Source organism: Ictidomys tridecemlineatus, chromosome 10, assembly GCF_052094955.1.
Source record: "Ictidomys tridecemlineatus isolate mIctTri1 chromosome 10, mIctTri1.hap1, whole genome shotgun sequence".
NCBI classification, from domain to species: Eukaryota; Metazoa; Chordata; class Mammalia; order Rodentia; family Sciuridae; genus Ictidomys; species Ictidomys tridecemlineatus.
In genome coordinates this window covers 51,398,562-51,423,936 of record NC_135486.1, presented here as the reverse complement: position 1 = coordinate 51,423,936, position 25,375 = coordinate 51,398,562, and the positions used below count along the sequence as shown (strand labels likewise).

General features: G+C 46.4%; 3 protein-coding genes across 3 annotated transcripts in view; 1 reads left to right on the top strand and 2 right to left on the bottom strand.

Moving 5' to 3' along the window:
- Positions 1 to 3,101, top strand: part of Tmem63a (transmembrane protein 63A) — a 38,117-nt gene extending 35,016 nt beyond the window's left edge. The window contains exons 22-23 of the mRNA XM_005326530.5: positions 107 to 169; positions 1,417 to 3,101. Of these exons, the coding sequence (XP_005326587.1) occupies positions 107 to 169; positions 1,417 to 1,584 (231 nt within the window). The 3' untranslated portion in view covers positions 1,585 to 3,101. The remainder of the gene's footprint in view (positions 1 to 106; positions 170 to 1,416) is intronic.
- On the bottom strand, positions 3,075 to 24,623 carry Ephx1 (epoxide hydrolase 1). The gene is made up of 8 exons (XM_040278101.2): positions 24,441 to 24,623; positions 22,150 to 22,330; positions 11,832 to 12,059; positions 11,189 to 11,318; positions 10,452 to 10,660; positions 8,350 to 8,458; positions 3,908 to 4,030; positions 3,075 to 3,467 (listed from the first exon to the last, which is right to left on the bottom strand). Exons 1-8 carry the CDS (start codon positions 24,621 to 24,623, stop codon positions 3,266 to 3,268), a joined length of 1,365 nt encoding a protein of 454 aa, XP_040134035.2. The 3' UTR covers positions 3,075 to 3,265.
- Positions 24,540 to 25,375, bottom strand: part of Srp9 (signal recognition particle 9) — a 47,476-nt gene continuing 46,640 nt past the window's right edge. Inside the window, exon 4 of the mRNA XM_078022912.1 lies at positions 24,540 to 24,628. The gene's annotated coding sequence lies outside the window, so the exon portion shown is untranslated. The remainder of the gene's footprint in view (positions 24,629 to 25,375) is intronic.

The following is a 25,375-nucleotide window of genomic DNA, read 5'->3' as shown; positions in this document are numbered from 1 at the left end:
TGTTATTCTGCATGTTAATAGTCATTTGTTTGGAAGTTGGTTTGGAGGGGCTAGTTCAGGGAGATCAGTTTTGTTTATCATTGTGCGTCTTTGCTGTTATCTGCAGACAGAAGAATCATCAAGTGACAAAGGAAGTGAGACAGAGGCCCACGTGCCCCTACCATTCACAGTAAGCCGTCTTTATCTATCTTTACCCCTGAGTGCTTGTTGCTCTGTCTCACTCTAGTGGTAGAGGTTCCCTTCAGACAGGTTCTGGCTGATGTGCTTTGATCGTCTCTTGTTAGGATAGAAATCCCTTGATCACATGGCAGGCAAGTTTCAGAATTAATGAGAATGGAGAAAGAATCCCTAGTCCCTCTGGATATTTTAACCTGCATATCTGAAGCCACATCAGTCACTGGGAAGATAATTGGTCTTGGTGGATGTTCGCCCATCCCCCTAGGTTCAGTTCTGCGCTCACTTTCCCTCTCTGCATATCTAATGTCTGATGAGTCTGGGGCATAGTGAACGCCATCAGGAGCCCTGTGGTTGGACGAAGCTTTACCACCAGTCATTCACGCACCTGTGTGGTCCTCCACTAGGCACCAAGAGGTGTCAATGTAGTCCCCCCTTGAGTTCAACAAATGGATGATGCACCTGCCTCAGAGTGAGGCATAATGCTCAAAAGATACCAGGACTCTTACTGGGCCAGTTCACCCTGCCTCTGGTCTCCAGTGTCCTCCTCTCAGAGTGGGGCAGGATCCCAAAGCCACAGGATGCCACAGCTGTGACTGCTGGTCATCCTGACATATGTGAGGCCAAGGTGGTGGCTGATCTCATTAGCAGTGTTCTTTCCGGTGTCTGCCTCCTCTATGTCAGGCACTCTTATCAGTGTCTGTCCTTGGACAAGCCCCAGAGGAAAAGGTCTTCAGAGAGATTCATTACCCAGAGACACCTGTGGCTATGCAAGCCAGGCAAGGGATGAGCAGGGCAGTGGGAGGGTGTAAGTGTTTCATTCTCAGCCTAGGTCTGGGGAGGGGTGGGGCAGGACGATATTGGGGGTGGGCTGGAGCCTGGAGTGGGGAGAATGCATAATTTCTACAGACTTGCCTCTGTAGATAGACTTGTTTCCTATATAAAGTGAAAGTTCTCCTAGAATCCATTGCTAGGAAGTTGTTTCTTCTGAGAAATGCAGGAAACTTTTCTGTTGTGCTTCCTTCTATATGATCAGGAGAACTGTGTCATTGGTTGTGTTTTCTGTTTTGCCCTGGCTGCTGGGAAATTCTGCAATTGGCATATTTTGTGCCCTGATGTCCTAAGGTGATGCAGTTATTTCTTTGCATGGGTCCTTCGGCTGGAAGGAGGGGCCCTAGAGGAATGGGTATGGAATCACATGCCTGCCACCACCCAGACACTAACTCCCCTATCTGTTGACAGCCCTATGTGCCCCGGATTCTGAGTGGTTTGGCCTCGGAGAGGACAGCCCTGTCCCCGCAGCAGCAACAGACCTATGGCGCCATCCATAACATCAGCGGGACTCTCCCTGGACAGCACTTAGCCCAGAGCCCTGCGGACAATGTGGTCTCTGCCTACCAGGAGGCCTGAGGGTGGGCAAGCTGAAGAAGACTCAGGTGGAAAAGCAGATTGACTCCAACCCCTACCAAGTTCAGGACTTCTTTCGAGCTGTTTTAAGCCCCACTGTTCTGAAAATATAGAACCAGAAGGGGGAAGGGTTGGGGTGGCCAGGTTAAGAGCCATCAAGTGGGTTCTCTTTTCTTCTGCTCACAGCAGAAGTGTGGGGAACAGCTGTGGCCCCCCACCCTCATTTGCTCACCTGCAATTCTGCACATTTATGTTCCCAGCTGCCTCCTGAGCAAGCTTCCAGCTCTAGCAGTCCCAGTGGTTTATAGCCAAGATCATATGCTGGAATTTTGTTCCTCAGACAAAGATTATGTTGGATGAGAAGGAGAAATTGTCTCTCTGAGTACCCAACACAGCCTGTCCCTCTACAGGCTCATGGACGACTAGTGACCAGAAAGCCTGCAGCGATCACATCTGAGATGAAACCTAGAGGGGAGTCCAGCACCCCACTGGCCCTAGCCAGGCAGCCCTCCAGGCTGCTCCTGAAGTGAGCTGGGGGAGCTGGGGTGGGAGCATCAGTCCTAGCTGCAGCAGGCTCCTGCCAGCTATGCAGGTTTTTATCATGTTGCCAGGGATTCTGTGACTCCGTAAGGGAGAGATGATGAGGATCGGGGGATAGAGGTGAGCCCCTTCTTCAAAAAAGGGGCATCTTCTTCAAGACAAGATTGGGGAGAAAGGCAGAGAAAAGGAGGGTCACTAATAAAGTGCCCGCTGGGCTAGGTTGGTGAGATCTGATCTCAGGGCAAGTGTGTGGGGTTCACTCCAGGGCGGCTCCCTCCAGGCTCAAGATGGGTAAGGGCAGTGCTCAGGTCTTTCTTGGAGCCAAGGGAGGCCAGTGTGGTTAAGTAGAGAGGAGTGGAGGAGGTGTCTGGGCTGGATTCAGGACTGTCTGCTGCCCTTGAGCTGCGACCCCAGCAGGAAGGACTGGCAGCACCTTGTCTTTTTCCTTCCTTCAGGATCTGGGGGCTGGGACCTGTCTGAACTTTTGCCCAGACACCTCCTCCCTTCTGCCTCCAGAGGGCGCCAGAGGCACAAGGGCTTGGCAAAATGCAGCAGAGGCCAGGGGTGCTGCCTAGGGACGTGTGGGTGGGGCAATTTCGGTGCACAAAGGCTTCCTCTAGCCCAGTGGCACTCTGTAGGCACCACCTGCGCTGGCCAACGGTCCCTGCCAGGCCTGGGCTTTCCAGGTCATCTCACACTGAGCCCCTCAGGCACGCCTCTGCTGAGTGACATTGATCCTGAGAGGGGCTAGGGTAGCACCACCTGTCCTTTGGGGCTACCTCCTCCAGGGTAGTCCTGGCCAGTGACCTTGGCCCCCCAATGCTTCTTCTACCTTTATGAGTGAGGAGGGGCAGCAGAGGGCTGCGAGGGGGGCCCTTCTCTGTACAAATGTGGACCCACGGGCTCTCCTCTGAAAGGGGCGCTCCAGGCATGCTGTTTGGTTCCCGCCACTCTTAGAAGTAAAATCATTTATTATGAAAGCCATGTTGTATAGTGGGTATGGATGAGAGTGGAGGGGTAAGCTGGGCTCCCAGAGAGGGCAGGGGACAAAAGCAAGCCCCATCTTCAGAAATGGGGCATCTTCTTCAAGACAAGACTAGGGAGCCAGGGCTGCTTCTGAGGCCACGGTCAGTCCCCACAGGTGTCACTGTTGCTCCACCAGTGTAACAAACTTGCGGATGTCCTGGGCGAGCAGCTTCGGCTCCTCAAAGGCAGCGAAGTGGCCTCCTGCGGCCATGTAGGAATAAGAAATGAGTTTGGGGAACTTGGATTTCAGCCACTTTTCTGGGACATGCAGGATCTCACAAGGGAAGGCAGCAAAGCCGGTGGGCACGAAGACCTTCATCCTAGAAGAACACAAATTCCAAGAGGGGTGAGCCTGTGGTGTGTACTCTCTGGCCCCTAAGGGCATGGGGGGAGGGCTCAGCTAGCCCACATGGAGTCATAAAGAAAGACCTAAGGTTTTAACCACCCTCCCACGATACCCCTCAATTCCAACTAAGGACCCTGTGCTTTCTATGAGGCCACCCAGGCAGGGGCATGGGACAGCCTCTACGGCCTCACATTTGCTTGCCTTTCTCTTTGTTGCCACCTGAGGGTCTGTATATGGGCCAGCATCCTGGGCCAGGGGCTAGGCCCTGAGGGACATCTGGGGGCCAGGCCTGGGGTTCCCTCAGCTACACTTATTTTATGCCACCTCCCCACTTCCCCCTGCTTGAATTAAAAACCAGGCCAACTCCCTGTTCCCAGCCTCAGAGACTCCTACTCCCAGCTCAGCCAGGCTCACCTCTCATGCTTTTGGTTCATGCCCTGACCCAGGTTCTCCTTGTAGAAGCGTTGGGAGGAGACGATAGTCTTTGTCGTCCAGTAGAGCATGATGTTGGTCAGCAGATCATTCAGAGAGAACTTCCTGGGGAAGCAGAACATGAAGGTCCACTCTTGGTGCCAAATGTAGTTGTATAAAAAGCAAAGGACTGCTACATTCAGCTGTAGGCATGAGCCAAGCCCCCTGGCTTCCCCCTCAGATGTCATTTCAAGGTAGGTAACATTATCCCCTGCCACAGGCAGGCTTGGTCCAGGGTCACCAGCTATTGTGAGGACCCTTGATGCAAAGTGCTAATGACAAGGAAGAGTGTGTGTCTAATCCATTGATTGCTCACTCACTCATGTGATGTAGATAGTGTTATTATCTGTTTTACTGCTAGGAGGAGAATCCAGACCCAAGGCAGGATACACATTCCACAGCCCCTGCCCCTGTCCTGCCTGCCTCAGCTCTCCCACAGTGGACTCTGCCAATTCCACTCTCCAGAAAGCCCAGTTCCAAGGATCCAGGGTTCTCTAGGGCAATGAATTTCTCACTTCCCAGAATCCTGAGGGACTTCTGTATTCATTGGGTGCTGTCTGGACTTGGAGCCCCAGGAGGCAGGAAGAGGCCCGACCTCCGAGTCTTCCTCAGGATCCAGCACACAGCTGGCTAGAGGCCATGAACCAGGAGTCAAGAGACCCAGGTTCTGGACACGGCCATATTACCAGAGAGCCCTGGGACTCTGGTGAACTCTTGTTTACCCTTTAGTTTCTCCAGTTTTTCCTCTGACAAAAACAGGATTACCACTACCTAGAAAACACGTGGAAGCATCAGAAGTAAAACCACTCTACAAAATCCAGGTCCATCAATAAGACAGCCCATTCATCTAGATTGTTGGAACTCCCAAGTGAGGGCAGTGAGGATTCACTCGTTGAGCATCAACTGGTGCTAGGTGCTAAGGCTCCAAAGATGCATGGGGCTGGGTGCCTTTCCTGGAGGAGGGGCCTTATGGCCTGGCAGGGAGACTGAGTCATAAGTCATTGACTGTACTGTCCCGTGTCAGAGGTGGGGGTAAGTTTGTGCCAGAGGCGGGTGGGGAATAGGGACAAGTTTTACCCAGGTGGAGGGAGAAGTCAGGGCAGGCTTCTCAGAGGTGACCTCTGCACTGAGCCTCAAGAGGAGAGTAAAATGAGGAGAAGGTGTTCACTCAGATTAGCTTGGCAAGGGCAGCAGGCCGAATGCAGAGGGCAGTCGCAGGGGACTGCCTTTGGGGACTCCTGAATGCCTCCATCTGCTTCCTTGGCCCAACTGCCAGTGACCTCCTCCTGTCTCGGGTCTCATGTCACCCCAAGGTCCTTTCTCCACCTGCCTTCCTTCCATGTTCCTGTCCCCTTTCTCCTCTCATCCCTCCTCAATCCTGCACCCTGAAGCTGCCCCTACTGCCCAGGCCTTGTGGGGAGAGGCCTGTCAACTAGGTTTTGTCCCCCAGGTCTATCTGTCCATCTCTTTCTCTCCCTCCCTCTTTCTTCCCCGCTCGTTGGTAGCCAATAAGGCTTTCCCCCGCATCCTGCGGCCTGTGTTTTCTCTGTGGAGATTCCCCCTGCCTCTACCCACTAACTCCACCACCAACACAGCGGCGGAATAAGCTCCTCGGGCCCAGCCCCACCTGCGCTCCAGATCTGCGGGTTCAGTTACCAAGTGAACATCTCAACCTGGACAGCCTCTGGTAACTGCCTTTCAACCAAGTCCACAGCAAGAAAGAGCTCGGCATCTCTGCTGAGCCCTTCCCCTGATGCCAGCCCCCCTCCTGCCCCCACACTTGTACCCACTCAACACGGTGGCTCCCCTTCTCATCCTCATTCCCCATTGAACAATGGCATCTCCAGGCCCTGGCATGGAGCCAGAAGCCTGGGTCCTCGTGGACTCTTCCCTGTCCCTGTTCCCTCCAAGCCCTGGCTGCCCTCATTCCTCCACTCCCACCCGTCTCCGTCCCTGCTCCTGTGGTTGTTCCCTGAATCACAGAACACTTCCTGGGCCTCCTGCCTGGCCCTCCTGCCTGGCCCTCCGCTGCAGGGCAATGAGTCGATTCATTAGAAGCCAATTCACTCCAAATGGACACTTGGCTGAGTTCACTTGTTTCCCTCAGCCATTTAGATCAGCTTATTATTGAGCTACATCTCAAGTCCTTTTTATTTTCTTTTTTTATTCTGAGATACTTTCTGAGATAATCTTAAATTGCACAGCCTGGCCTCGAACTTTCAGTCCTCTGTCTCAGTCTTCCAAGTAGCTAGGATTACAGGCATGCACCGCCACACCCTGTGTGTGTGTGTGTGTGTGGGGGGGTGCTGGGGATGGAACCCCAGGGCCTTACTCATACTAGGCAAGTATTTATCACTGAGCTACTGCCTCAGCCTGAGTTAATTATATTTTCACTTTCTGAACTGCATTTATTTTAAGGAATATTCAATTTACTTCTACCCTGCTCCTGACTAATGAAGCTGGAAGGAGGAGAGGCTGAGGGCAAAAGAGAGGCATTCAGGAAGGCCTTCATATTAAACAGGAAAACATGAAGAATTTGTGTAACAAGGGGCTTCTTGGGTATAAAGAACATATTAAGACATTTTCATATTCAGGAATATGTTCTCCTTAGTCCTTAATACTTCCTCTCTAAATCCTGATCTCTAGCAGCAACAGCATGGAGCAGGATCGGGGGAATGGATTTAGGGCTGGCTATTTAGGCTTTACTAGCTGCACTGAAATCGTATGCACTTTTTGTTTTGTTTTGTTTTTGGTACCAAGAACTGAATCCAGGGGCACTTAACCATGGAGCCACATCCTTGGCCCTTTTTTATATTTTATTTAGAGACAGGGTTTCACTGAGTTGCTTAGGACCTCACTAAATTGCTGAGGCTGGCTTTGAACTCACAATCATCCTGCCTCAGCCTCTGGAGCTGCTGGGATTATAGGCATGCACCACCGTGCCCAGCAGCATATGCAACTTTGTGGTGCCGGGGATTGAATTCAGGGCTTTGCATATTTGAGCTCTACCACTGAGCTACACCCACTTCCCCTATATGAATATCTTTTTAAATATAATTTTGATGATAAAATAAAAACCAGTCAATGATTGTATAATTAAAACAAACATGTAAACTCTGTGAACTGGCTTTTGCCAAGTGAGCTGAGTGCTTCTGTCTCCCTTTGGTTCTGATCACAGCTTGAAAACTACCGCAACCCCCATTTCCTGTGTTAGTGTTTTTTCTAGAACACAGATCTCATCCTATCAGTCCCCTGCTCAGAGCTTTGGTGTTCCTGTTGCCAGGGCAGATGCTGCAGGAGCTCCCCAGCTCTGGTGGGGCCTACACCTGCTACAGGCCAGGCCCCCTGCCACAGTGGTCCTGATGAAACTCCACCCACCCTTGGGTCCTGCAGAGTGTGAGGTGGGAAAAAGAGATCTCAGGGGGAGGGTTTGCTAAGGCTCCTGGAGGACCTGCTTAGAGGAATGAGCTCCAGGTCTGTCTAATGACTTGCCTGTGGACAAGTCACCCTTTCCAAGTGTACCTTGCATTTTATTGTTTTTCTCGTTACCTAAATTTCATTCCTTCATCCAGTGAACTCCTACTCATTCTTCAAATCCCAGATCAAATATATTTTAGCAGTTACTTCCTCTCTGTCCCCCTTAGACAAAGTGAACCCTCATTTTTCTGATTTCCCACAGTCCTTGGCATATTATCTTTAGAGTTCATTCATCTAACACCTATTTATTGAGCACCTACTAAGCCCAGCATTCTTGTAGGTGCTAGGACTTAGCATGGCAGAGATAGAGCCCCTGCCCCCCAAGGCAGATCCAGTCTCATTCACTCTGTATTCCCCACCACCAGTTCTGGGTCTGGTGCAATGTATGTCACTGAAAGAATAATGAAAGGGTGGGCCCTGGAGAGTGAGTCAGAGCTGACTCTGAAGTGGTAGTCAGGCCAGGAGTGAGGAGTCATGCACTCTAAGGCTGTAGCCACTAAGGCTCCAGGAGACAGGATGCTGCCCCCACCCCTAGTCCTCCTGCAGCCCCCAACCTGATCAGCTTCCACACAGCACACTGTGCCTGGCGCCAGGCTCCCAGGGCTATTCTTGACAATGAAGAAGTGTTCAGTGCCCTCAATTTCCTCATCCCAAGAGGAGGCTGGATGTCCTGCATCCTGTTCCTCACCACCCCACTGTGAGGCTTGGAGCCAGCTGCGAGATGCTTCCTCATCCCCCAAATGGGGACACATTGGTTGCAGGGTTAGGATTTGTGGAGAAGCCAAAGAGAGCTGGAACTTGCTGGAACCCCACATGGAGAAACAGAAATGAGGAGCAAGAGAGTGAGTGGAGTGAGGAAGGTGGCTGCTGGGACCAGGGACCTGATAGGGGGATAAAGGGGACCTCACCTCTCCAGGCCTCCATCTTCCAGGTTTCGGAATTCCGAATTGGTCCAGGTGGAAAACTTCTCTAGAATGTAGGCAGCCAGTCCCACGGGAGAGTCATTCAGAGCACAGCCTGGGCGGGAAGGAGTAAGGGAGGGACTCAGGCCTGGGTACCTGGGCACCAGGGCACTGGCCATCTCGACTGAGCTATAGTGCTGGTCCCACAGAGTGCTATGCATGCCACATCCTTAACCTTGGGCAGCTTCATGGGATAGATTGGGGTCCTACTTCCCATGATCTCATGGGGATTTGTTTGGAATATGTGCACCTTTCTTCAAACTTGGATACCCAAGTGAGAACTATCTTGTAGTGCTGGGGATCAAGCTAGGGTCTTGTGCCTGCTAGATGAATACTATATATTATATATATATATATATATATATATATATATATATATAGCTATGTCCCTAGCCCAGGACACTGTTTTTAAAGAGATAAATTTGGGGGGTTTTGTTTTCTGTTTTTTGAGGATCCATATGCCCTGATATTGAAAAACAAGAAAAAATAACTGAGGGTCTGGGCACGGTGGCACACACCTGTAATCCCAGTGGCTTGGGAGGCTGAGGCAGGATTGTGAGTTCAAAGCCAGTTTCAGCAACTTAGCAAGGCCCTAAGCAACTCAGTGAGACCTGGTCTCTAAATAAAATACAAAAAAGGGCTAGGGATGTGGCTCAGCAGTTGAGTGCCCCTGGGTTCAATTCTCAGTACTCCCCCCACCCCAAAAAAAATTTTAAAAAAGCTGAGGGCACCAGGAGTGGAACTCACACTGGTAGAGTATGTTCTTGGCATGTGCCAGGCCCTGGGTTTGCTCTTTAGCACCAAAAAAAATGCCTGGGATAATACCATAAATAACCCCACAAACATCATATTGAACAAAAGAAGCCAGACTCCCAAGAGACATGTTCTATGGTTCCATTCTTAGGAACTGAGTGAGAACAGGCAAAGCCATACTATCAAGAATGTGGTTGGAAGTCTGGAGGGAGGCCACCCTTGGTGGGGACAGTGCCTGCAAGAGATCATCACCAGTGTCTGGGTGTCGGGGTCATGTGGGGCATATGAGTGTAGTAGCTTGTGAACATTCATCAGCTGAAATGTAGGTGAAGCTTTTCTGAAGGAGAGAGGGAAGGAGGAAGAGTGCTTACAGGTGATTGATTGTCTTCTGTTTTATGTTTTTTTTTGTGGTTTTCAAAATTAAAAAAAAAGATTTTGTAATTATAGATGGACAGCATGCCTTTATTTTATTTATTTGTTTTTTAAGGTGGTGCTAAGGATCAAACCCAATACCTCACATATGCTAGGCAAGCTGTGCCATTATGGAACAGTGAGAATGATGCAAATCATTTTTGTTCATAGAAAAGCAAGTAAATTTTGTCCAGTGGACATTTAATTATCACTCTGAACCCAGGGCCTTGTGTGTGAGAGGCAAGTGCTCTACCGACTGAGCTATCTCCCCAGCCCCTATTGTTGTTTTAACATTTTACTAGTTCCTTTAGAAACTGAGTTAAATACAATTTGGGACACATGTTCATTTTATATTTGCATAAGAATCATAATTTTTTGCTTTTAAGAAAAGTATCCTGTAACAGGGCCCTAGTGGCAGAAATGGTTGCTGGGTCCACCCCTCACTATTAGGGTGAATTTTCCCCCAGAGTGTGGGCCCCCTATACCCTTTTCCAATAGCTCCAGAGCTGCCAAGGCCCCTCTGCTTCTTAGGACAGGACTTAGCCTCAGGGGCAGGGGGTGGGGGGCTTTAAAGCTACTAACCAACATTGAGTGAACCACACAGAGTTTGGAATATCTTGGGAATCTGATGATGATACATAAACTCAGTTCTATGGGGAAATCCAGGTTAAAGGTCTAAAGAGTTCTGAGAAGGGCTGAGGTCATGAGTCAGTGCCAGACTGTTTGCCTAGCATGCCTGAGGCCCTGGGTCCCATCCCTAGCACTGCAAACAAACAAAACACCCAACCCATCCCCCAAACAACAATAACAAAACGAGCTCTTAGTTCCTTATAAGGGGTTTTCATCCTGGGGGTAGTGAGGTCCCCCCATCCCGGTGTGCTCACCCACGGTGTCTGGCTTGGTGGCCTGGATGTGTAGGTAGCCGCTCTCCCTCATGATGTTATAGAAAATCTTGTCCTTCCAAGGAAACATCAACTCCACATCTCTCTCAGTGAAGCCCAAAAATCCTGCGAAACGCTGTCCCAACAAAAGGGTCAGGTTGGAGAGATTTCTTGCAACAAAAGCCATGTTCAAATGCAGGCCTTTTACGTGTCTGAGGGCAGAGAAATGGGCTCAGGTGAGGCTGGGCTAGTATAAGAAAGGCAGAGAGAAAGAAGAGATGGAGGAGGAAGAGACAGCTACAGGGTTGACGTGCCAGGCTCCTGCAGCACCTGGGGTGTCCTCATGAGTTGGAGCAGAGGGGTTGGGGAAGGAAATAGTTCCTAGAGAGTTCTGTTCAGGGCTCCTCCAGAGCGTGGTCCCCAAGAAAGGTCTAATCCCCCACTTTTACCTCCTCTCACTGGCATTCTCTGCCTGGATACCTGGCCCAGAGTCACCAACTTTGTGTTACACCAAATGGCAGGATCCAGGTCAACATGCCCATGTGCCCTGCAGAATGATTACAGAACCTGTCTTCTCTCCCGTGGGCCGACAAGCATCCCTGCCCCTGGCAAGAGGGAACCCCAAGGCTCAGACACTATGCCCAGGCAGGTATGAGCCACCCTCCAGTCCAGATACCTGCCCTGAACAAAGATCCTTTTAGAGGCTGTGCACATGCTCACGCACCTGAATGAGAGCTCACCTGGGCACCAGCTGAGCCATGTTGGTGCAGATCAGGGACCCCCAGTCCCCGCCTTGAATATAGAATTTCTGGAAGCCCAGCCGCAACATCAGCTTATAAAAGATCCTTGCACAGGCCACCGTGTTGAAGCCTGGTTGTGAAGGGGAAAAAAGAATGGAGTCAGAGGAAGGTGACTCCTGGGGTTTGTGAAGTTCTTCAGGCCCACCTCCCCCCAGGCTAAGGTGAGAGCCAAGGGGCAGTCCTCTAGTTCCAGAAGACAGTGTGCCCTATGCCTACTTCTGTGCAGGGGCAGTATGGGCACAGAGGGGCTTGGGACAGCCCCTGTGAGATGTCTCTGGGCCCACCCTTGGTCAGTCTTCTGGACTGGAACAATCTAGGGCCTAGATGTGAACCTGCTCCTGAGAAGAACTCATAGAACACAAGAGTCCAAGCCCTGAGCAGCACTGAACAGTGCTGACCACTGTTCTACCCAGCCTATGGCCCACCACGTCCTGATTCAGATCCTAAGACCTGCTGGCCCTTTAGCGTAAGAAAATGCCTCTTGGACTCCTCTTTTCCCAACCTCTCTGGTCTCCAGCCCACCTCATCCTCCTGGAAGGAGAGCATTCCATGGCCCCCAGCAGCAACCCCTCCCACCCCGTACCCTTCTTGTAGGATGCCTCCGAGAAGCCGTAGCCAGGAATAGAAGGGCAGATGACTTCAAAAATATGCTCATCACTCAGGCCGTGGCTCTTGGGGTCAGTCAGGAGTGGGATGATCTTATAAAACTCGTAGAAGGAGCCAGGCCAGCCGTGCACCATCAGCAAGGTCTTTGGGGTACGACCTGAAGGCAGCTGGGGGGGCTTCACGTGGATGAAGTGGATGTCCAGCCCTGGAGGACGAGGCACAATTATGAGGGAGGGGAGAGGATGGGGAGGCTGAAGTCCCGAGAGTACCCGGGCAGGCTCTGCACCCTCCAGAGCGCAGGCAGTGTGTGCTGCCACCTTTGCGCCCCCACGTCACGTACTGTTCACGCATTTTTTCACACCATGGCCCAGCGAAGCAGATGTCCTCGCTTAGACTTCACAGCCTGCCTGCTTGGGAGGGTAGAGCGGGTCTGTGTGTACCGCTGGGTTCCCAGGCCCCAGAACACTTCCCAGCTTATGGTGGGACTCCATAAATATTTGTTCAATTATTTAAAAATCAGGGGAGAGGGAGAAGATTTGTATTTATTTAACATAGAAAACAGTTCACTGCTAGTTGGTAAAAGTGAATTATCAAGTCACAGTCATTTCATGATCCAATTTTTCCAAACAGTTATATGTATGCATGTATACTCATGAAGATGTTCCTCAACTTGAGTTGAAAATTTTTTGGTGTGTGTGTGTGTGTGGTGTGTGTGTTGATAATGGTACTAGGAATTGAACTCTTTTTATTTTTTTATTTGAGACAGGCCCCTGCTAAATTGTTCAGGCTAACCTTGAAGTTGAGATTCTCCTGCCTCAGCCTTCTACTGAGTAGCTGGGATTATAGGCATGTACCACTCAGCTTAAGCTGAAATTTTTCTAAGTAATGCACTTAAGAATTGGGGATGTGGCTCAGTAGAGCAATTGCCTAGCACATGCAAGGCCCATTTATGTTTCTATCCCCTACACCACAATGAATAAATAAATACTAAATAAAATGCATTGAATATGCATGACCTACTAAACTCCTAGCTTAGCAACACAGTCCACAGTAGAGAATCAGTGGCTTCCTCTCATGTTCGTGGAACAGGCTGGGAGCTATGCCTGTATAGCATATCACTAGCCTGGGAAAAGATCCAAATTCAAAATATGGTTTCTACTGAATGTATATTGCTTCCACACCATTGTAAAAGTTAAAAATCTTAAGTGGAACCATAATAAGTCAAGGACAGTCTGTACTATGAATGTAGGGATTTAAGGGTCGGAGAATAGACTTAAAAAATGTACAAAGTCATTCTTCCTGAGCAGTAGAACCAAGGCTTTGATTTTCTTCATTGTGTTATATGTATTTCTAATTCTTCTACAATGAATACATACTATGTGCATAATTAATACATATCACCAATGCATAATTACCATATGCATTGACATAAACATTTATTATTATTTTTGCCAATTTTAAAACATAATTTTTTAATTTTAAAAAATTGTTATTGTTGCTAGGTGTACACCTGTAATCCCAGTGGCTTGGGAGGCTGTGGCAGGAGGATCAAAGCCAGCCTCAGCAATTTAGCAAAGCCCTAAGCAACTCAGTGAGACCCTGTCTCTAAATAAAATATAAAAAAAGGGATTTTTTTGGGCTCAGTAGTTTTTTATGCCCCTGGCATAATAAAGAAAAAAATTGTTATCGTTTTTCTGTAGTATAATTTATTTATATTTTTTTCTGGGGATGGAACCCAGGGCCTTGAGCATGCTAGGCAATCGCTCTACCACTAACACACACACACACACACACAGACCATGACTTTTTATTTAAGTGGAGAATTTCTTTTTAAGTAGAATGCTGTGAACTTGGAAGGTGGTCCTAGCTAAGAATAGATGAGTACATTACAACCCCCGCCAGAGACACCTTGAGTCTTTATGTCTCCAAGGAGAGCAGCCCTTTTCCTGGAGTGTGGCCCTATGCACCTGAGCATTCATAGCACACACTGCAGAGTGGCTGCCGTGCCAGGGATGCTCGCTACACCTTGAGGGTGGAGACAACAGCACGGTCTAGCTAATGACCTGATCTGTTAATTCATGATACAAACAATACATGGCCACTACAGAAAACTTAGAAAACACAGATAAACCAAATGGGGGGAAATCACATGTAATCCCAGTATCAGAAGAGAATATTATGTTGTCATCCAGACTTTTCTTAAACTTTTTATTTTGGGACAGTTTTAGAATTATTGAAAAAATGCAGAACATAGAATGCCCCCATACCCAGATTTCCCTATTTTTTTTTTTTTTTTTTTTTGGTACTGGGTGTTGAACCAGGGTTGCTTTACCACTGAGCCACATTCCCCAGCTTTTTTCGATTTTTGTTTTTTATTTTGAGACAGAGTCTTGCTAAGTTGCTTAGGGCCTCACTAAGTTGCTGAGGCTGACCTCAAACTTGTGATCCTCCTGCCTCAGTCTCCCAAGCTGTGGGATTCAGTCTTTCCTATTCTTGACATATTACATTAATATGGTAATTTATTTAACATGCCTTATAGTCAATAATGCATTATTAATTGAAGTTCATACTTATCCAGATCTCCTTAGCATTTTAGTTTAGTTTGTTTGTTTGTTTGCAGTGCTGGGGATCAAACCCAAGGGCATTCTTACTACATTCCCAGCCCTTTTTATTTTATCATTATTTTTTTGAGACAGGGTCTCCCTAAGTTGCCAGGACTGGCCTCCAACTTGTGATCTTCCAGCCTCAGTCTTTCAAGTAGCAGGAATTACAGGCATCTGAACATACCCAATTCGGATTTTCTTTGTTAATTTTTTTTTATTTAATGATGGGAATGGAACCCAGAGCTCTACACACTATACATGCTAGGCAAGTGCTCCCCCTAACCCACAAAATTTTACTGTGATAAGAACACAATATATTACTCTCATAACAGATTTTGAAGTATATAACATAGTATTGGGGATTTTTTTGTTATCTTTTTTTTTCTTTCTGTAATACTGGGAATGAAACCCAGGGCCTGGTATGCTAGGCCAGTGCTACCACTAAGCCCCACCCCCCACCCCCTGCCACCCCTACAATACTGTTCATTATAGGTACTATATTGTTAGAGCAGATCTCTAGAACTTATTCATCTGGCATAACTGAAATTTTATCCACACTGATTAGCAATTCCTCATTTCCTCTACTCCCCACCCCTGGCCACCACCTGCCCCTTCCTCTCCTCTTCTGTGCTGCCTGTTTTAGGCATCTCACATAGGTGGGGTCTTGACATATTTGTCCTTCTGTGACTGGCTTATCTAACTTGGCATAATATCCTTGAGGTTCTTCTGTGTAGTCATATTTTGCAGGATTTCCTTCTTTGTTAAGGCTGGATATTATTTGTATATATAGTCAATTAAATATTATTCAGGTTTCCTTAGTTTTAACCTAGTGTCCTCTTTCTATCCCAGTATCCCACCTGGAATCCCACATTACATTTAACTGTCATATCTCCTTAGACCCCTTTTGGTTGTGACAGTTTGAACTTTTAAAAGATTCGTAGCGAACATAACTTTCTTTTAACAAAAATAGAACCCTACATTCATCCTATTTGAGACTTTTTTTTTTCACTTAACAATATATCCTGGGCATCTTTCTGTGTTCCTAAATTTATTCCTGTCCTAAAGTTTATTTTAGTAGGTAATCTTATCCTTTTTGGGACACATTGCATGATGTGAGAATATTTTTAATTCAAATTCTACCACATTATCATTTGAGCTTAAAAATAGGCAAAAAAAAAAAAAAAAAAAAACCCACACACATGCTTGCGTACACATGGGTTCTCCCTGGAAGTGTACATAAGGAAAGCAGAAAGCAGGGGCTGTCTCAGGCTGGGGGCAGGGAGGAAAAAGAGACTTCCTTTTCTCTGTATTCCCTTCTGTACTTCTAAATATAAAAATTTTTTGCATAGTAAAAATTATGACATTTTCATGATGCTGATTTTTTTTTGGTGCTGGGAATGGAACCCAGAGCTATACCTGTACACTAGACAAATGCTCTACTACTGAGCTATACCCCCAGTTCCATGACATTTTAAATTTATTTAATTTTTTTTGCAGTACTATCAGTCAAATCCAGGGCCTCCCATGTACGAGGACGTACTCTGCCACTGAATTACATCCCTGGTCCCTGCCTCCTTTTTAAAACCTTTTGACAGAATCTTGCTAAGTTGTGAAGGCAGTCTTAAATTTCTGATCCTCCTGCTTCAGCCTCCAAGTAGCTGCAATTATAGGAATGTGCCACCCCATCCTGCCCCAACAAGACATTAAAAAAAAAAACTCTGTCTCATCATTCACCCCATGGGCCCCTCTTTTCTTTTGTGGAAGGAAATGCTCTTTCTGGGTTTCCTGCAGGTCTCTGATACCCATGGGATGCTCTATGATAAGGTTGCAGGGTCAGAATCCAGGAGCTGAGCTGAGCTGTGCTCAGGAAGGCAGTGCAAGCTAGGTGGAGGGAGGGGAGGGCTTGGGTGGAGGGCACTGTGCAGAGGGTTCCAGCCCACTGGATAGTGGGTAGGGTAAAGGAAAAGGGACAGGCTAGAAGTCTACAGAGCTGGATTGTGGCCCTTCATTTTTGTCTTGGACAATTCTTTCCTCCTCTCTAGACATGATGGAGTTGAGTTTCCCCAGGAGCAACTGATGCCCAGCAAACCCTCAGGTTGTCTGGGAATAGACAATGTTCTCCCGCCACAGGAGGCCAACACATGGGTTGGATCTGAAAGTTCATCATAGAATTAGAAGGTAAGTGGCAGGAACAGCACAGCCAGTGGGAATGTGGACAGAACACTGGAGTAGAGGTCACAGGTGAAGCTATGAACTGCCAGGAGCACAAGGGTCAGAGAGGACCCTGAAAAGGTCCAGCATCATGGAGAAGAACGCAGCAAACAGAGATTGACACAGGACCTTCCTGAACCAGCCCCAGCCTGGGAAGCCCAGGGAAAGAGATGAGCTGAAGGTTTGCTGGGCCTGAGGACCAAAGCCATCAGCTGGTGCTATGAAGGTGGGGTAAGAAAAACCCAGTCCCAGGGGAAGGACTCCGTCCTGCAAGGACCAGGCCAAAAATAGGCTGCCAGACCTAGGAAGTGTGCCAGAACTGCACAGGGGTTAAGTCACAGTGGGCCACTGTCCATGATGAACTCAATGCCAGGAATTGCCCTCTTCAGAGCCTTGTGCTCTGAGAGAGGTTTTGTCCTGTATATCCCTGGTGTCCTGGGAAACCCTGAGATGGTCTGGGGGGTAAGCCTGCAGCCTCCAGAAAGGAAACAGAGGCCACAGTGATGGTGTTGTTTGTAATCCCAGCCACTGGGGCTCAGTGGAGTTGAGGCAGAGGATCAAGAGTTCCAGGCCAGACTCAACAACTTAGACCTCAGCAAGTTAGCAAGACACTGTCTCAAAATAAAAAGTAAAAAGGACTGGGAGCATAACTCAGTGGTAAAGAGTCCCTTGGTTCAATCCCCGGGAGCAAACACACAAACAAAAGAACACTTAGAAGGGAAACAGCCCTTTACCGCCTCCTGCCTGTAAGTCTTTGCTCTTCCCTTACCCTTGGACCACCTTCCCCACATACAAGGCAAGCTTCTATTCATCTTGGCGGAGGGAGCCCTCTTTCTGGGAAATCTTCCTCACACTTGAAGGAAGTGTGGGCTCTCAAAGGTCCTGAAGCCTCCTCTCTCCTAGCGTCCCTCAACATGCGCTGTAATTACCCCTGAGGAGCCCATGAGCCACAAAGACAGGGACCCTGTCCTCAGTGACTGTGTGTCCCCAGCCCCAGCAGAACGGGATCTGGAAGTTTCCCGTCAGTATCTGCTAGAGGGAAATTGAAGAGCTGAGGGTAACTGAGGGATCCAAGTCAAACTCCAAGAGGCAGAAGGCCAGGATTTGGGACCAAAGATTTATTTTTTATTTTTTTAAAGAGAGAGAGAGAGAGAGAGAGAGAGAGAATTTTTTTTAATATTTATTTTTTAGTTCTTGGCGGACACAACATCTTTGTTTGTATATGGTGCTGAGGATCGAACCTGGGCCGCATGCATGCCAGGCGAGTGCGCTACCGCTTGAGCCACATCCCCAGACCGGCACCAAAGTTTTAAATGATGATCCTTGGAAATTGTATATGACAACCTGTGTATGATTGGACTTGGCCCCCTTGCTAGGCTCATGACAGAAGGCACCAGAATCCTCCAAAGGGCACAGCAGCACTCAATGAGGAGTCCAAATTTGACCAAAAAATAGTAATAATAATAATAATAATTCCAGGACTGGGGTTGTGGCTCAGAGGTAGAGCACTTGTCTAGCATGTGTGAGGCCCTGGGTTCGATCCTCAGCACTACATATGAATAAACAAATAAAGTGAAAAATCTATTGGCAACTAAAAAAGTTAAAATAATAATAATAATAATTCCAAAGCTAGGCATATGCCTATAGTCCCAGCTACTCAGGAGGTTGAGGCAGCAGAATTGTTTGAGCCCACTGTGGGCAACATAGCGAGACCCCATTTCAAAATAGAAATCAGAAAGAAGGCAAAAATCATTCTAGAATTTTGTTATGTGCTGCTGGCTTAGCTCCAGGAAGGGTTCCAGGTCCAAGATCCACTAGGATTCTACTTAGCTCTTCCCTTTCCTGTTCTTCCTCAGACCCAGTCTCCTCATATCAGAGGACAACAGCAGGTGTCTCTAGGCCAGGATTTCCACCCATCCCATCCTGTCATCTTTACACCCACTCTGTGAAATGGGAGCCATCATTTCCCCATCATATAACAATGCCTTTGAGGCTCAGAGGCTCAGACACCAGCCCTAGCTTGAGTTCTCTGGCTCTGGGGGCAGCATTCCCACCACCAGGGTGCGCTCTACCACCTACATTGTGAGTTTCCAATGGTCTTGAGGGTATAGAGAATACTCAGAGATTACTTTGATTTTTTAAAAATTATTCTTCAATTTATTAAGCTTACAAGTTTATAAAACTATTTTTTCAGTAAGCATTTGAGTTATGCTTATGAATTTTGTGCCACATATTTATGAGCAAATGTGAAGTTAGTTACTTTCCAGGGAACTTTGATTAATAGTTTGTTATATTTCTATGCTCCTCCTTTAAATATTGTATAATTTCAATTTTTTTGGTGGAGGAGTTAGGTACTCTATCACTGAACTACATCCCCAGCATTTTTTATCTAATTTGAGACAAGGTCTCACTACGTTGCTCAGTCTGGTCTCAAATTTGTGATGTTCCTGCCTTATCCTTGTGAGTAGCTGGGATTACAGGCATGTACCATCATGCCCAGCTTCAATATTCTTTTCAAAACCTTTAGTTACGCCGGACATGGTGGTACATACCTGTAATCCCAGTCCTCAGGAGACTGAGGCAGGAGGATGACAAATTCAAAGCTATCTCCAGCAACTTAGTGAGACTCTGTCTCAAAACAAAAAATAAAAAAGGCTAGGGGTGTGGTTCAGTTGTTAAGTGCCTCTGGATTTAATCCCCAGTACCAATAAATAAATTAATTAATATAAAAAATAAATAAAAAAGAACTTTAGTTGATCTGATGAAACAATATGTCTTTCACATAGTTTATGTAAAACCTAGAATTTTAATAAATTAAATATTTAAAAAAATTTTTTTCAGTTGTTGATAGACCTCACACATGCTAGGTAAGTGTGCTACTGCTGTGCCCCAGCCCCAGATATTTTTTTAAATATTCTTTTTTTTGGGGGGGGGTGGGGGTGGGTATTAGAGATTGAACCCAGGGGTGCTCTACTACTAAGCTATATTCTCCAGCTCTTTTTTTTCATTTTTATTTTGAGACAAGATCTAGCTAAGTTGCTGAGGCTGTCCTGGAACTTTCAGTCCTCCTGTTTCTGCCTCCCAAGTCACTGACATTACAGGTATGTGACACCACACCCAGCTAATAAATTAAATCTTATCTGTTACTTGCAAAAGCCAAATTCTCTTAAATGTTATAAACATTTAAAATTACAAATATGCACAATTTCCTCAACATCAAAATTAATATTATGGCAACTCACAGAATGACAGAAACTATTTGCAAATATCACATCTGATAAGGGACTATTATGCAGAATATAAAGAGAACTCTTAAAACCAACAACCATCACCACAATGTTTTTGACTCAAAGATGGGCAAGAGGAGCCAGGCATGTGGTGAGAAGCTGTAGTCCCAGGTATTTGGGAGGCTGAGACAAAGTGAATTGCTTGAGTCCAGGAATCTGAGGCCAGCCTAGGCAACATAGTGGGACCCTGTCTCAAACAAACAAAAATGGGCAAATGACTTGAATAGACATTTCCACAAAGATCTACAAATGGCCACTAAGTACATGAAAAGATGCTCAACCACCAATCATTAAGGTAATGCAAATTGAAACCCCTTCATGCCCATTAGGATAGCTACTATTAAAAAAGAAACCAGAGGACTGGAGATATGGCTCAGTGGTAGAATGTTTGCCTAATATGTGCCAGACTCTGGGTTCCATTTCCAGTACCACCAAAAATAAGAAATAAAATAAACCAAAACTTATCAAGTATTGGTGAGGATGCAGAAAGAAACGAGATTTGGAATTCTCATGCACTGTGGGAGGGGAATGGAAAATGGTGCAGTCACTATAGAAAACAGTATGGTGGTTCCTAAAATAAAAAAAAATGAATGTAGAAGTATTATATGATCCAGCAAATATACTTCTGGATGAAAACAGAAAGAATTGAAAGCAGGGTCTTGGAGGAATATCTGCATACCTATGTTCACAGCAGCACTGTTTATAACAGCCAAAGACAGATGCAACCCAAGTGTCCATCAATCAATGAATGGATAAACAAAATGTGTCATATAAGATGCCCTAAAAGCAAAGGAATTCTGACACATGCTGTGACACAGATGCCCGTGGGAATCTCATGCTCAGTGAAATAAGCTAGACACAGAAGGACAAATACTGTATAACCATTTATATGAGGTACTTAGAGAAGTCATATTCATAAAGACAGAAAGAAGTGAGTTGCCAAGGGCTAGGCGAGATGGGCGGGAGGAGTGATTGTTTAATGGGTACTGAGTTTCAATTTGGAGTGATGAAAAAATTTCTGAAGATGAAGGTGATACTGGCATAATAATAAACCCTCATGTCCTTAATACCACTGAACTTGTACCCAATGAGCCAGGCACAGTGGCATATGCCTGTAATCCCAGTGGCTCAGGAGGCTGAGGCAAGAGGATTGAGAGTTCAAAGCCAGCCTCAGCAATCGTGAGGCACTAAGCAACTCAGTGAGACCATGTCTCTAAATAAAATACAAAGATGAGGCTGGTGATGTGGCTTAGTGATTGAGTGCCCCTGAGTTCAATCCCTGGTACCCACCTCCTGAAAAAAATGGTGACAATGATAAATTTCATGTTATGCATATTTTACCACAACTAAAAGTTTAAAAATGTTTTAAGTTAACAAAATGTCTCTAATTTCTTAAATGTTTCTATATTTGATTTTAAGACATTCTTCAGTTAAAAAAATTCTTTGCCAGTAGGAAACTATTACGCATCCCACATGATTCAGGGGTCACATTCCCAAGAAAAATTTGGAAGTGATCTTTTCTTTCTGGAGAATTTGTATGACAATCTGTGACATAATTGGGGCATGAGGTCTAGCATTGCAAACAGACAGGAAAATTTTTCAAAGAACTGACCATCTGAGCATCTTTGAATAGTTGTAATATTGGGGGGTACCAAACTTTAAGAAGGGGCTGAGCTGACTGAGGCCATACCCAGGTCCCAGTCATCCTCTCCCTTCTTCTCAGAGATTGCTACATAGTCAGACTGGACTTTGCATTTCTTTCTTACTTTCTTTGTACAGAGGATTGAACCCAATGGCACTTAACCACTGAGCCACATCCCCAGCCCTTTTTAAATATTTTATTTAGAGACAAGGTCACACTGAGTTGCTTAGGGCCTGGCTAAATTGCGGAGGCTGGCTTTGAACTCTTGATCCTCTTGCCTCAGCTTCCTGAGCTGCTGAGATTACAGATGTGAACCACCATGCCCAGCTGGATTCTGCATTTCTTTGGTTTTTATGTTATTTATATGTTTTTTTCTGTTTATCTCTGAAGATCTAACAGTTCATTGAGAACTGGCGATATTTTTGCACTCTGGTAAGGTCACAGTGACTTATAATTGGATTCAAGGTCTCCCCAGCTTTATTTGACTTGAAACATGAAAGATGGCTGCTCCTGTGACATACATCCCTTCGAGCTGGTGTTCTGGAAACATACCTTCAATCTTAGTCTTGAAGTGAGGGTACTTGTTGAGGAACTCCACCTGCTTCCTCCAATCGAATTCATTCCTCCAGTAGGACAGGATTTTCTTCAGGTAGTTGGAGTTGAAACCATAGTGGAAGCGGCTGTCCTCCAAAGGTGGAGTTAAGCGAAATTTATCAATCCGCTGATGTAAGTCCTGGAGTGAAATGCAGGGCCCCAAGGACAAAGCACAAGAGAAGGTTTGTTTCTACAGGACAAAACCAACCCTGCAACCACACTGCACCAGAGCAGTGGCAAAGAAAAGCTCCCCCTACTTTTAGGCATGTGCGTCTGTCACTGAAGGCTGCAGATTCCCTTTTCATCTTTCTGTACTTTCTTTTTCCTTCTTACCTTTTTGGCAGTGCTGGGGAGAGCACCCAGGGTCTCACTCATGCTAGGCAAGTGCTCTACCACTGAGCTATATCCCCAGCTCTTATTTTCTATGTTTGAAAGATATGAATAATATTCATCTTAAATTTACCAACACTTCTACTTCTATATATCAGGGATTAGCAACATTTTTATTGGTAAAAAAAAAAAAAACAGATAGCATTTTTTTTTTATGTGGGGCTGGAGATTGAACTCAGGACCTTGTGCATATGAGGCAAACTCTCTACTGACTGAGCTACAGCCCTAGCCCCAGAAAGTGAATGTTTTTGACTTTGCAAGATGCAACTATTCCATTTTGTCTCTGTAGTGAGAAAACAGCTACAGGTGATATACGGATGAATAGGTATGGCTCTATTCTAATAAAACTGTATTTATGGGCATTGAAATTTGAATCCATGTAATTTTAAAAAATGTTTTTAATTGTAGGTGGACACAATACCTTTATTTTGTTAATTTATTTTTATGTGGTGCTGAGGATTGAACCCAGTGCCTCACACATGCTAGGCAAGGGCTCTACCACTGAGCCACAAACTCAGCCCATCTATATAATTTTCATGTCACTAAATATCATTCTTTTGATTGTCTCCTCCCAGCCATTTAAAGATGCAAAAACAATTCCTGGCATGGGAGCAGTGCAAAAATAGGTGGCAGACTACATTTGACCCATGGACTATGGCTTGCCAAGTTTTGACATGCAGCATTGAATGCTGTAACTCAATTGAGATAAAAAAAATCACTGACAAGGAGATAGAAGCAAGTCCTTTAGGCATGTATTAGGCTAAAAGGCCAGCAGCCCTGCTGGGGGACGTTCATGATAGTTCATGGATCATCTCAAGTATCACTGTTCCCAGGGCTTCTTCCCAAGTGCTTTGGCTACCCCCACACAGATTTTAAAAACCTCAAGACTCCTTTAGTATATAGAATCCACAAAAGGAGTTATTATCTTCAGAGCTCAGCTTCTGCCCTTACTAGCAAGACCACTGCAAGTTCTATCAAGGAAGCCCCAGTTGGTTTCTCTTGGGTTTAGTCCAGTTTCCATTTTTAAATTCCTTCCTTCTTGAAATTCTCAATGACCTTTTATCAGCACAATCATCCTTACTAATGTTTTGGTTAATATATCTCTGTGAATGTTCCTTTTCTCACCTACTGGGGTAAGCTATTTGAAGAAAGAGTCTCTGGTTTCTTTCAAGCACTCAGCAGAGCATCTGCACAAGTAGGTGCTCAAGTGCCACAGAATGAAGGAAAGAATGAGCAGGGGATGGGCAGACCCATCCTCCTGGCCCTGCTCACAGCTCACTGCACCCTCAGGTGATTCCACTCCACTGATCACTTCCTTCCTGATTCTAGCTCTCGTGGGACGGGGCAGTGATTTTGGAGTTAGACCCAAGTTCAAATCCTTCTGCTTGTTGGCTTGATCACCTGGGACAAATTGCTTTACCTGCCTGAGCTTCATTTCTACAACTGTGAGCAGGGACTGAAGGTGACGGTGGGTGGCTGACCCACATACTAACCAACACTGGCACTGCCTTCTGAGTGCTACAGCGTTTCATGTCTCCACCTGGGACCCAGAAGAAGGGAAAACATCTGCTTTCTGTGACCTTTGATGCACATAACTGGTCCAGCTGGCAGCTTCCTGCCTGGGCACTGTGGGGCCTCGGAGAGGGGAAAGGAGCAGGAGGGAAGGGGCAGAGGGGGGAGCTGGGCATGCCTTTTGTGAGCAACCTGCACCTGCCCTGTGACAGAAGCTAGAAAGAAAAAACTTCCAAGGAGGACTACTCCCCCCACCCTGTCTAAGCCCAACTCATCACAGAGAAACCACAGCAGCGCCCCTACCCTCCCCTTTGCCCAGCCTGACTAGGAAAAGATGCCTTACTTACATTGATCTCCTCGTCTGAAGTTTCCACCTTGAAAGGGCGGATGCTCTCATCCTCCCTGGTTATGGTCTTCACCCCTGGCCCCCACCACCCATCTTCAAATGGCAAAATTTCCTCCCTGTCCCGGGAGATGAACCAGTAGATGATGAAGCCCAGCACTGAGGCAAGGAGAATTTCCAGCCACATGACTCCTGCAAGTCAAAGGAGCAGCCATCAACAAGAGACTGGGAGACTACAATTCTCAACAGGCTTCTCCCACCGCTCCCACCGCCCCCAGCTCTCTTTCCACCCAATCCCTGGTTTTATGTATATTCCTGTGAAAGAAATGTGAAAGTTGCCAGAATCAAAATTACTTGTGTCAACCATGCCAAAAATAAATAAATAAATAAAACTAAGAGATTACGAAGAAACGATTCTTATGCATGATAGCCTGATAGTAGGTATACAAAAGACTCTGCCAAAACCACAATCTTGTCCAGAGGCCACCACAATTGCATACAAAAAGTACTTCTACAAGGACATCTGCCCAGCAGCTCTCTGTACAACCTTGGATAGATACCAGTCTTGTTATTAATCATTGTGGCCAAAGATTGTTTCAAAATAATAGATATGATTCTCCTTGGTTTTGTCTTTAAAACTTACCCTTGCCTCAGCTTCTTTGAATACTCCCGTGGTTTTTTGTTTGTTGGTTTGTTTGTGCTGGGGATTGAACCCAGGGTTTCATGCATGCTAAACACATGCTCTACCATGGAGCTGCATCTCTAGCCCGATTTTTTAAAAATATTTTTTAGTGTTGACGGACCTTTATTTTATTCATTTATTTATATGTGGTGCTGAGAACTGAACTCAGTGCCTTACAAATGTGAGGTAAGCACTCTACCATTGAGCCACAACCCTAGCCCCTCTAGCCCCTGTTTTTCAATTTAGGTTGAAAATCC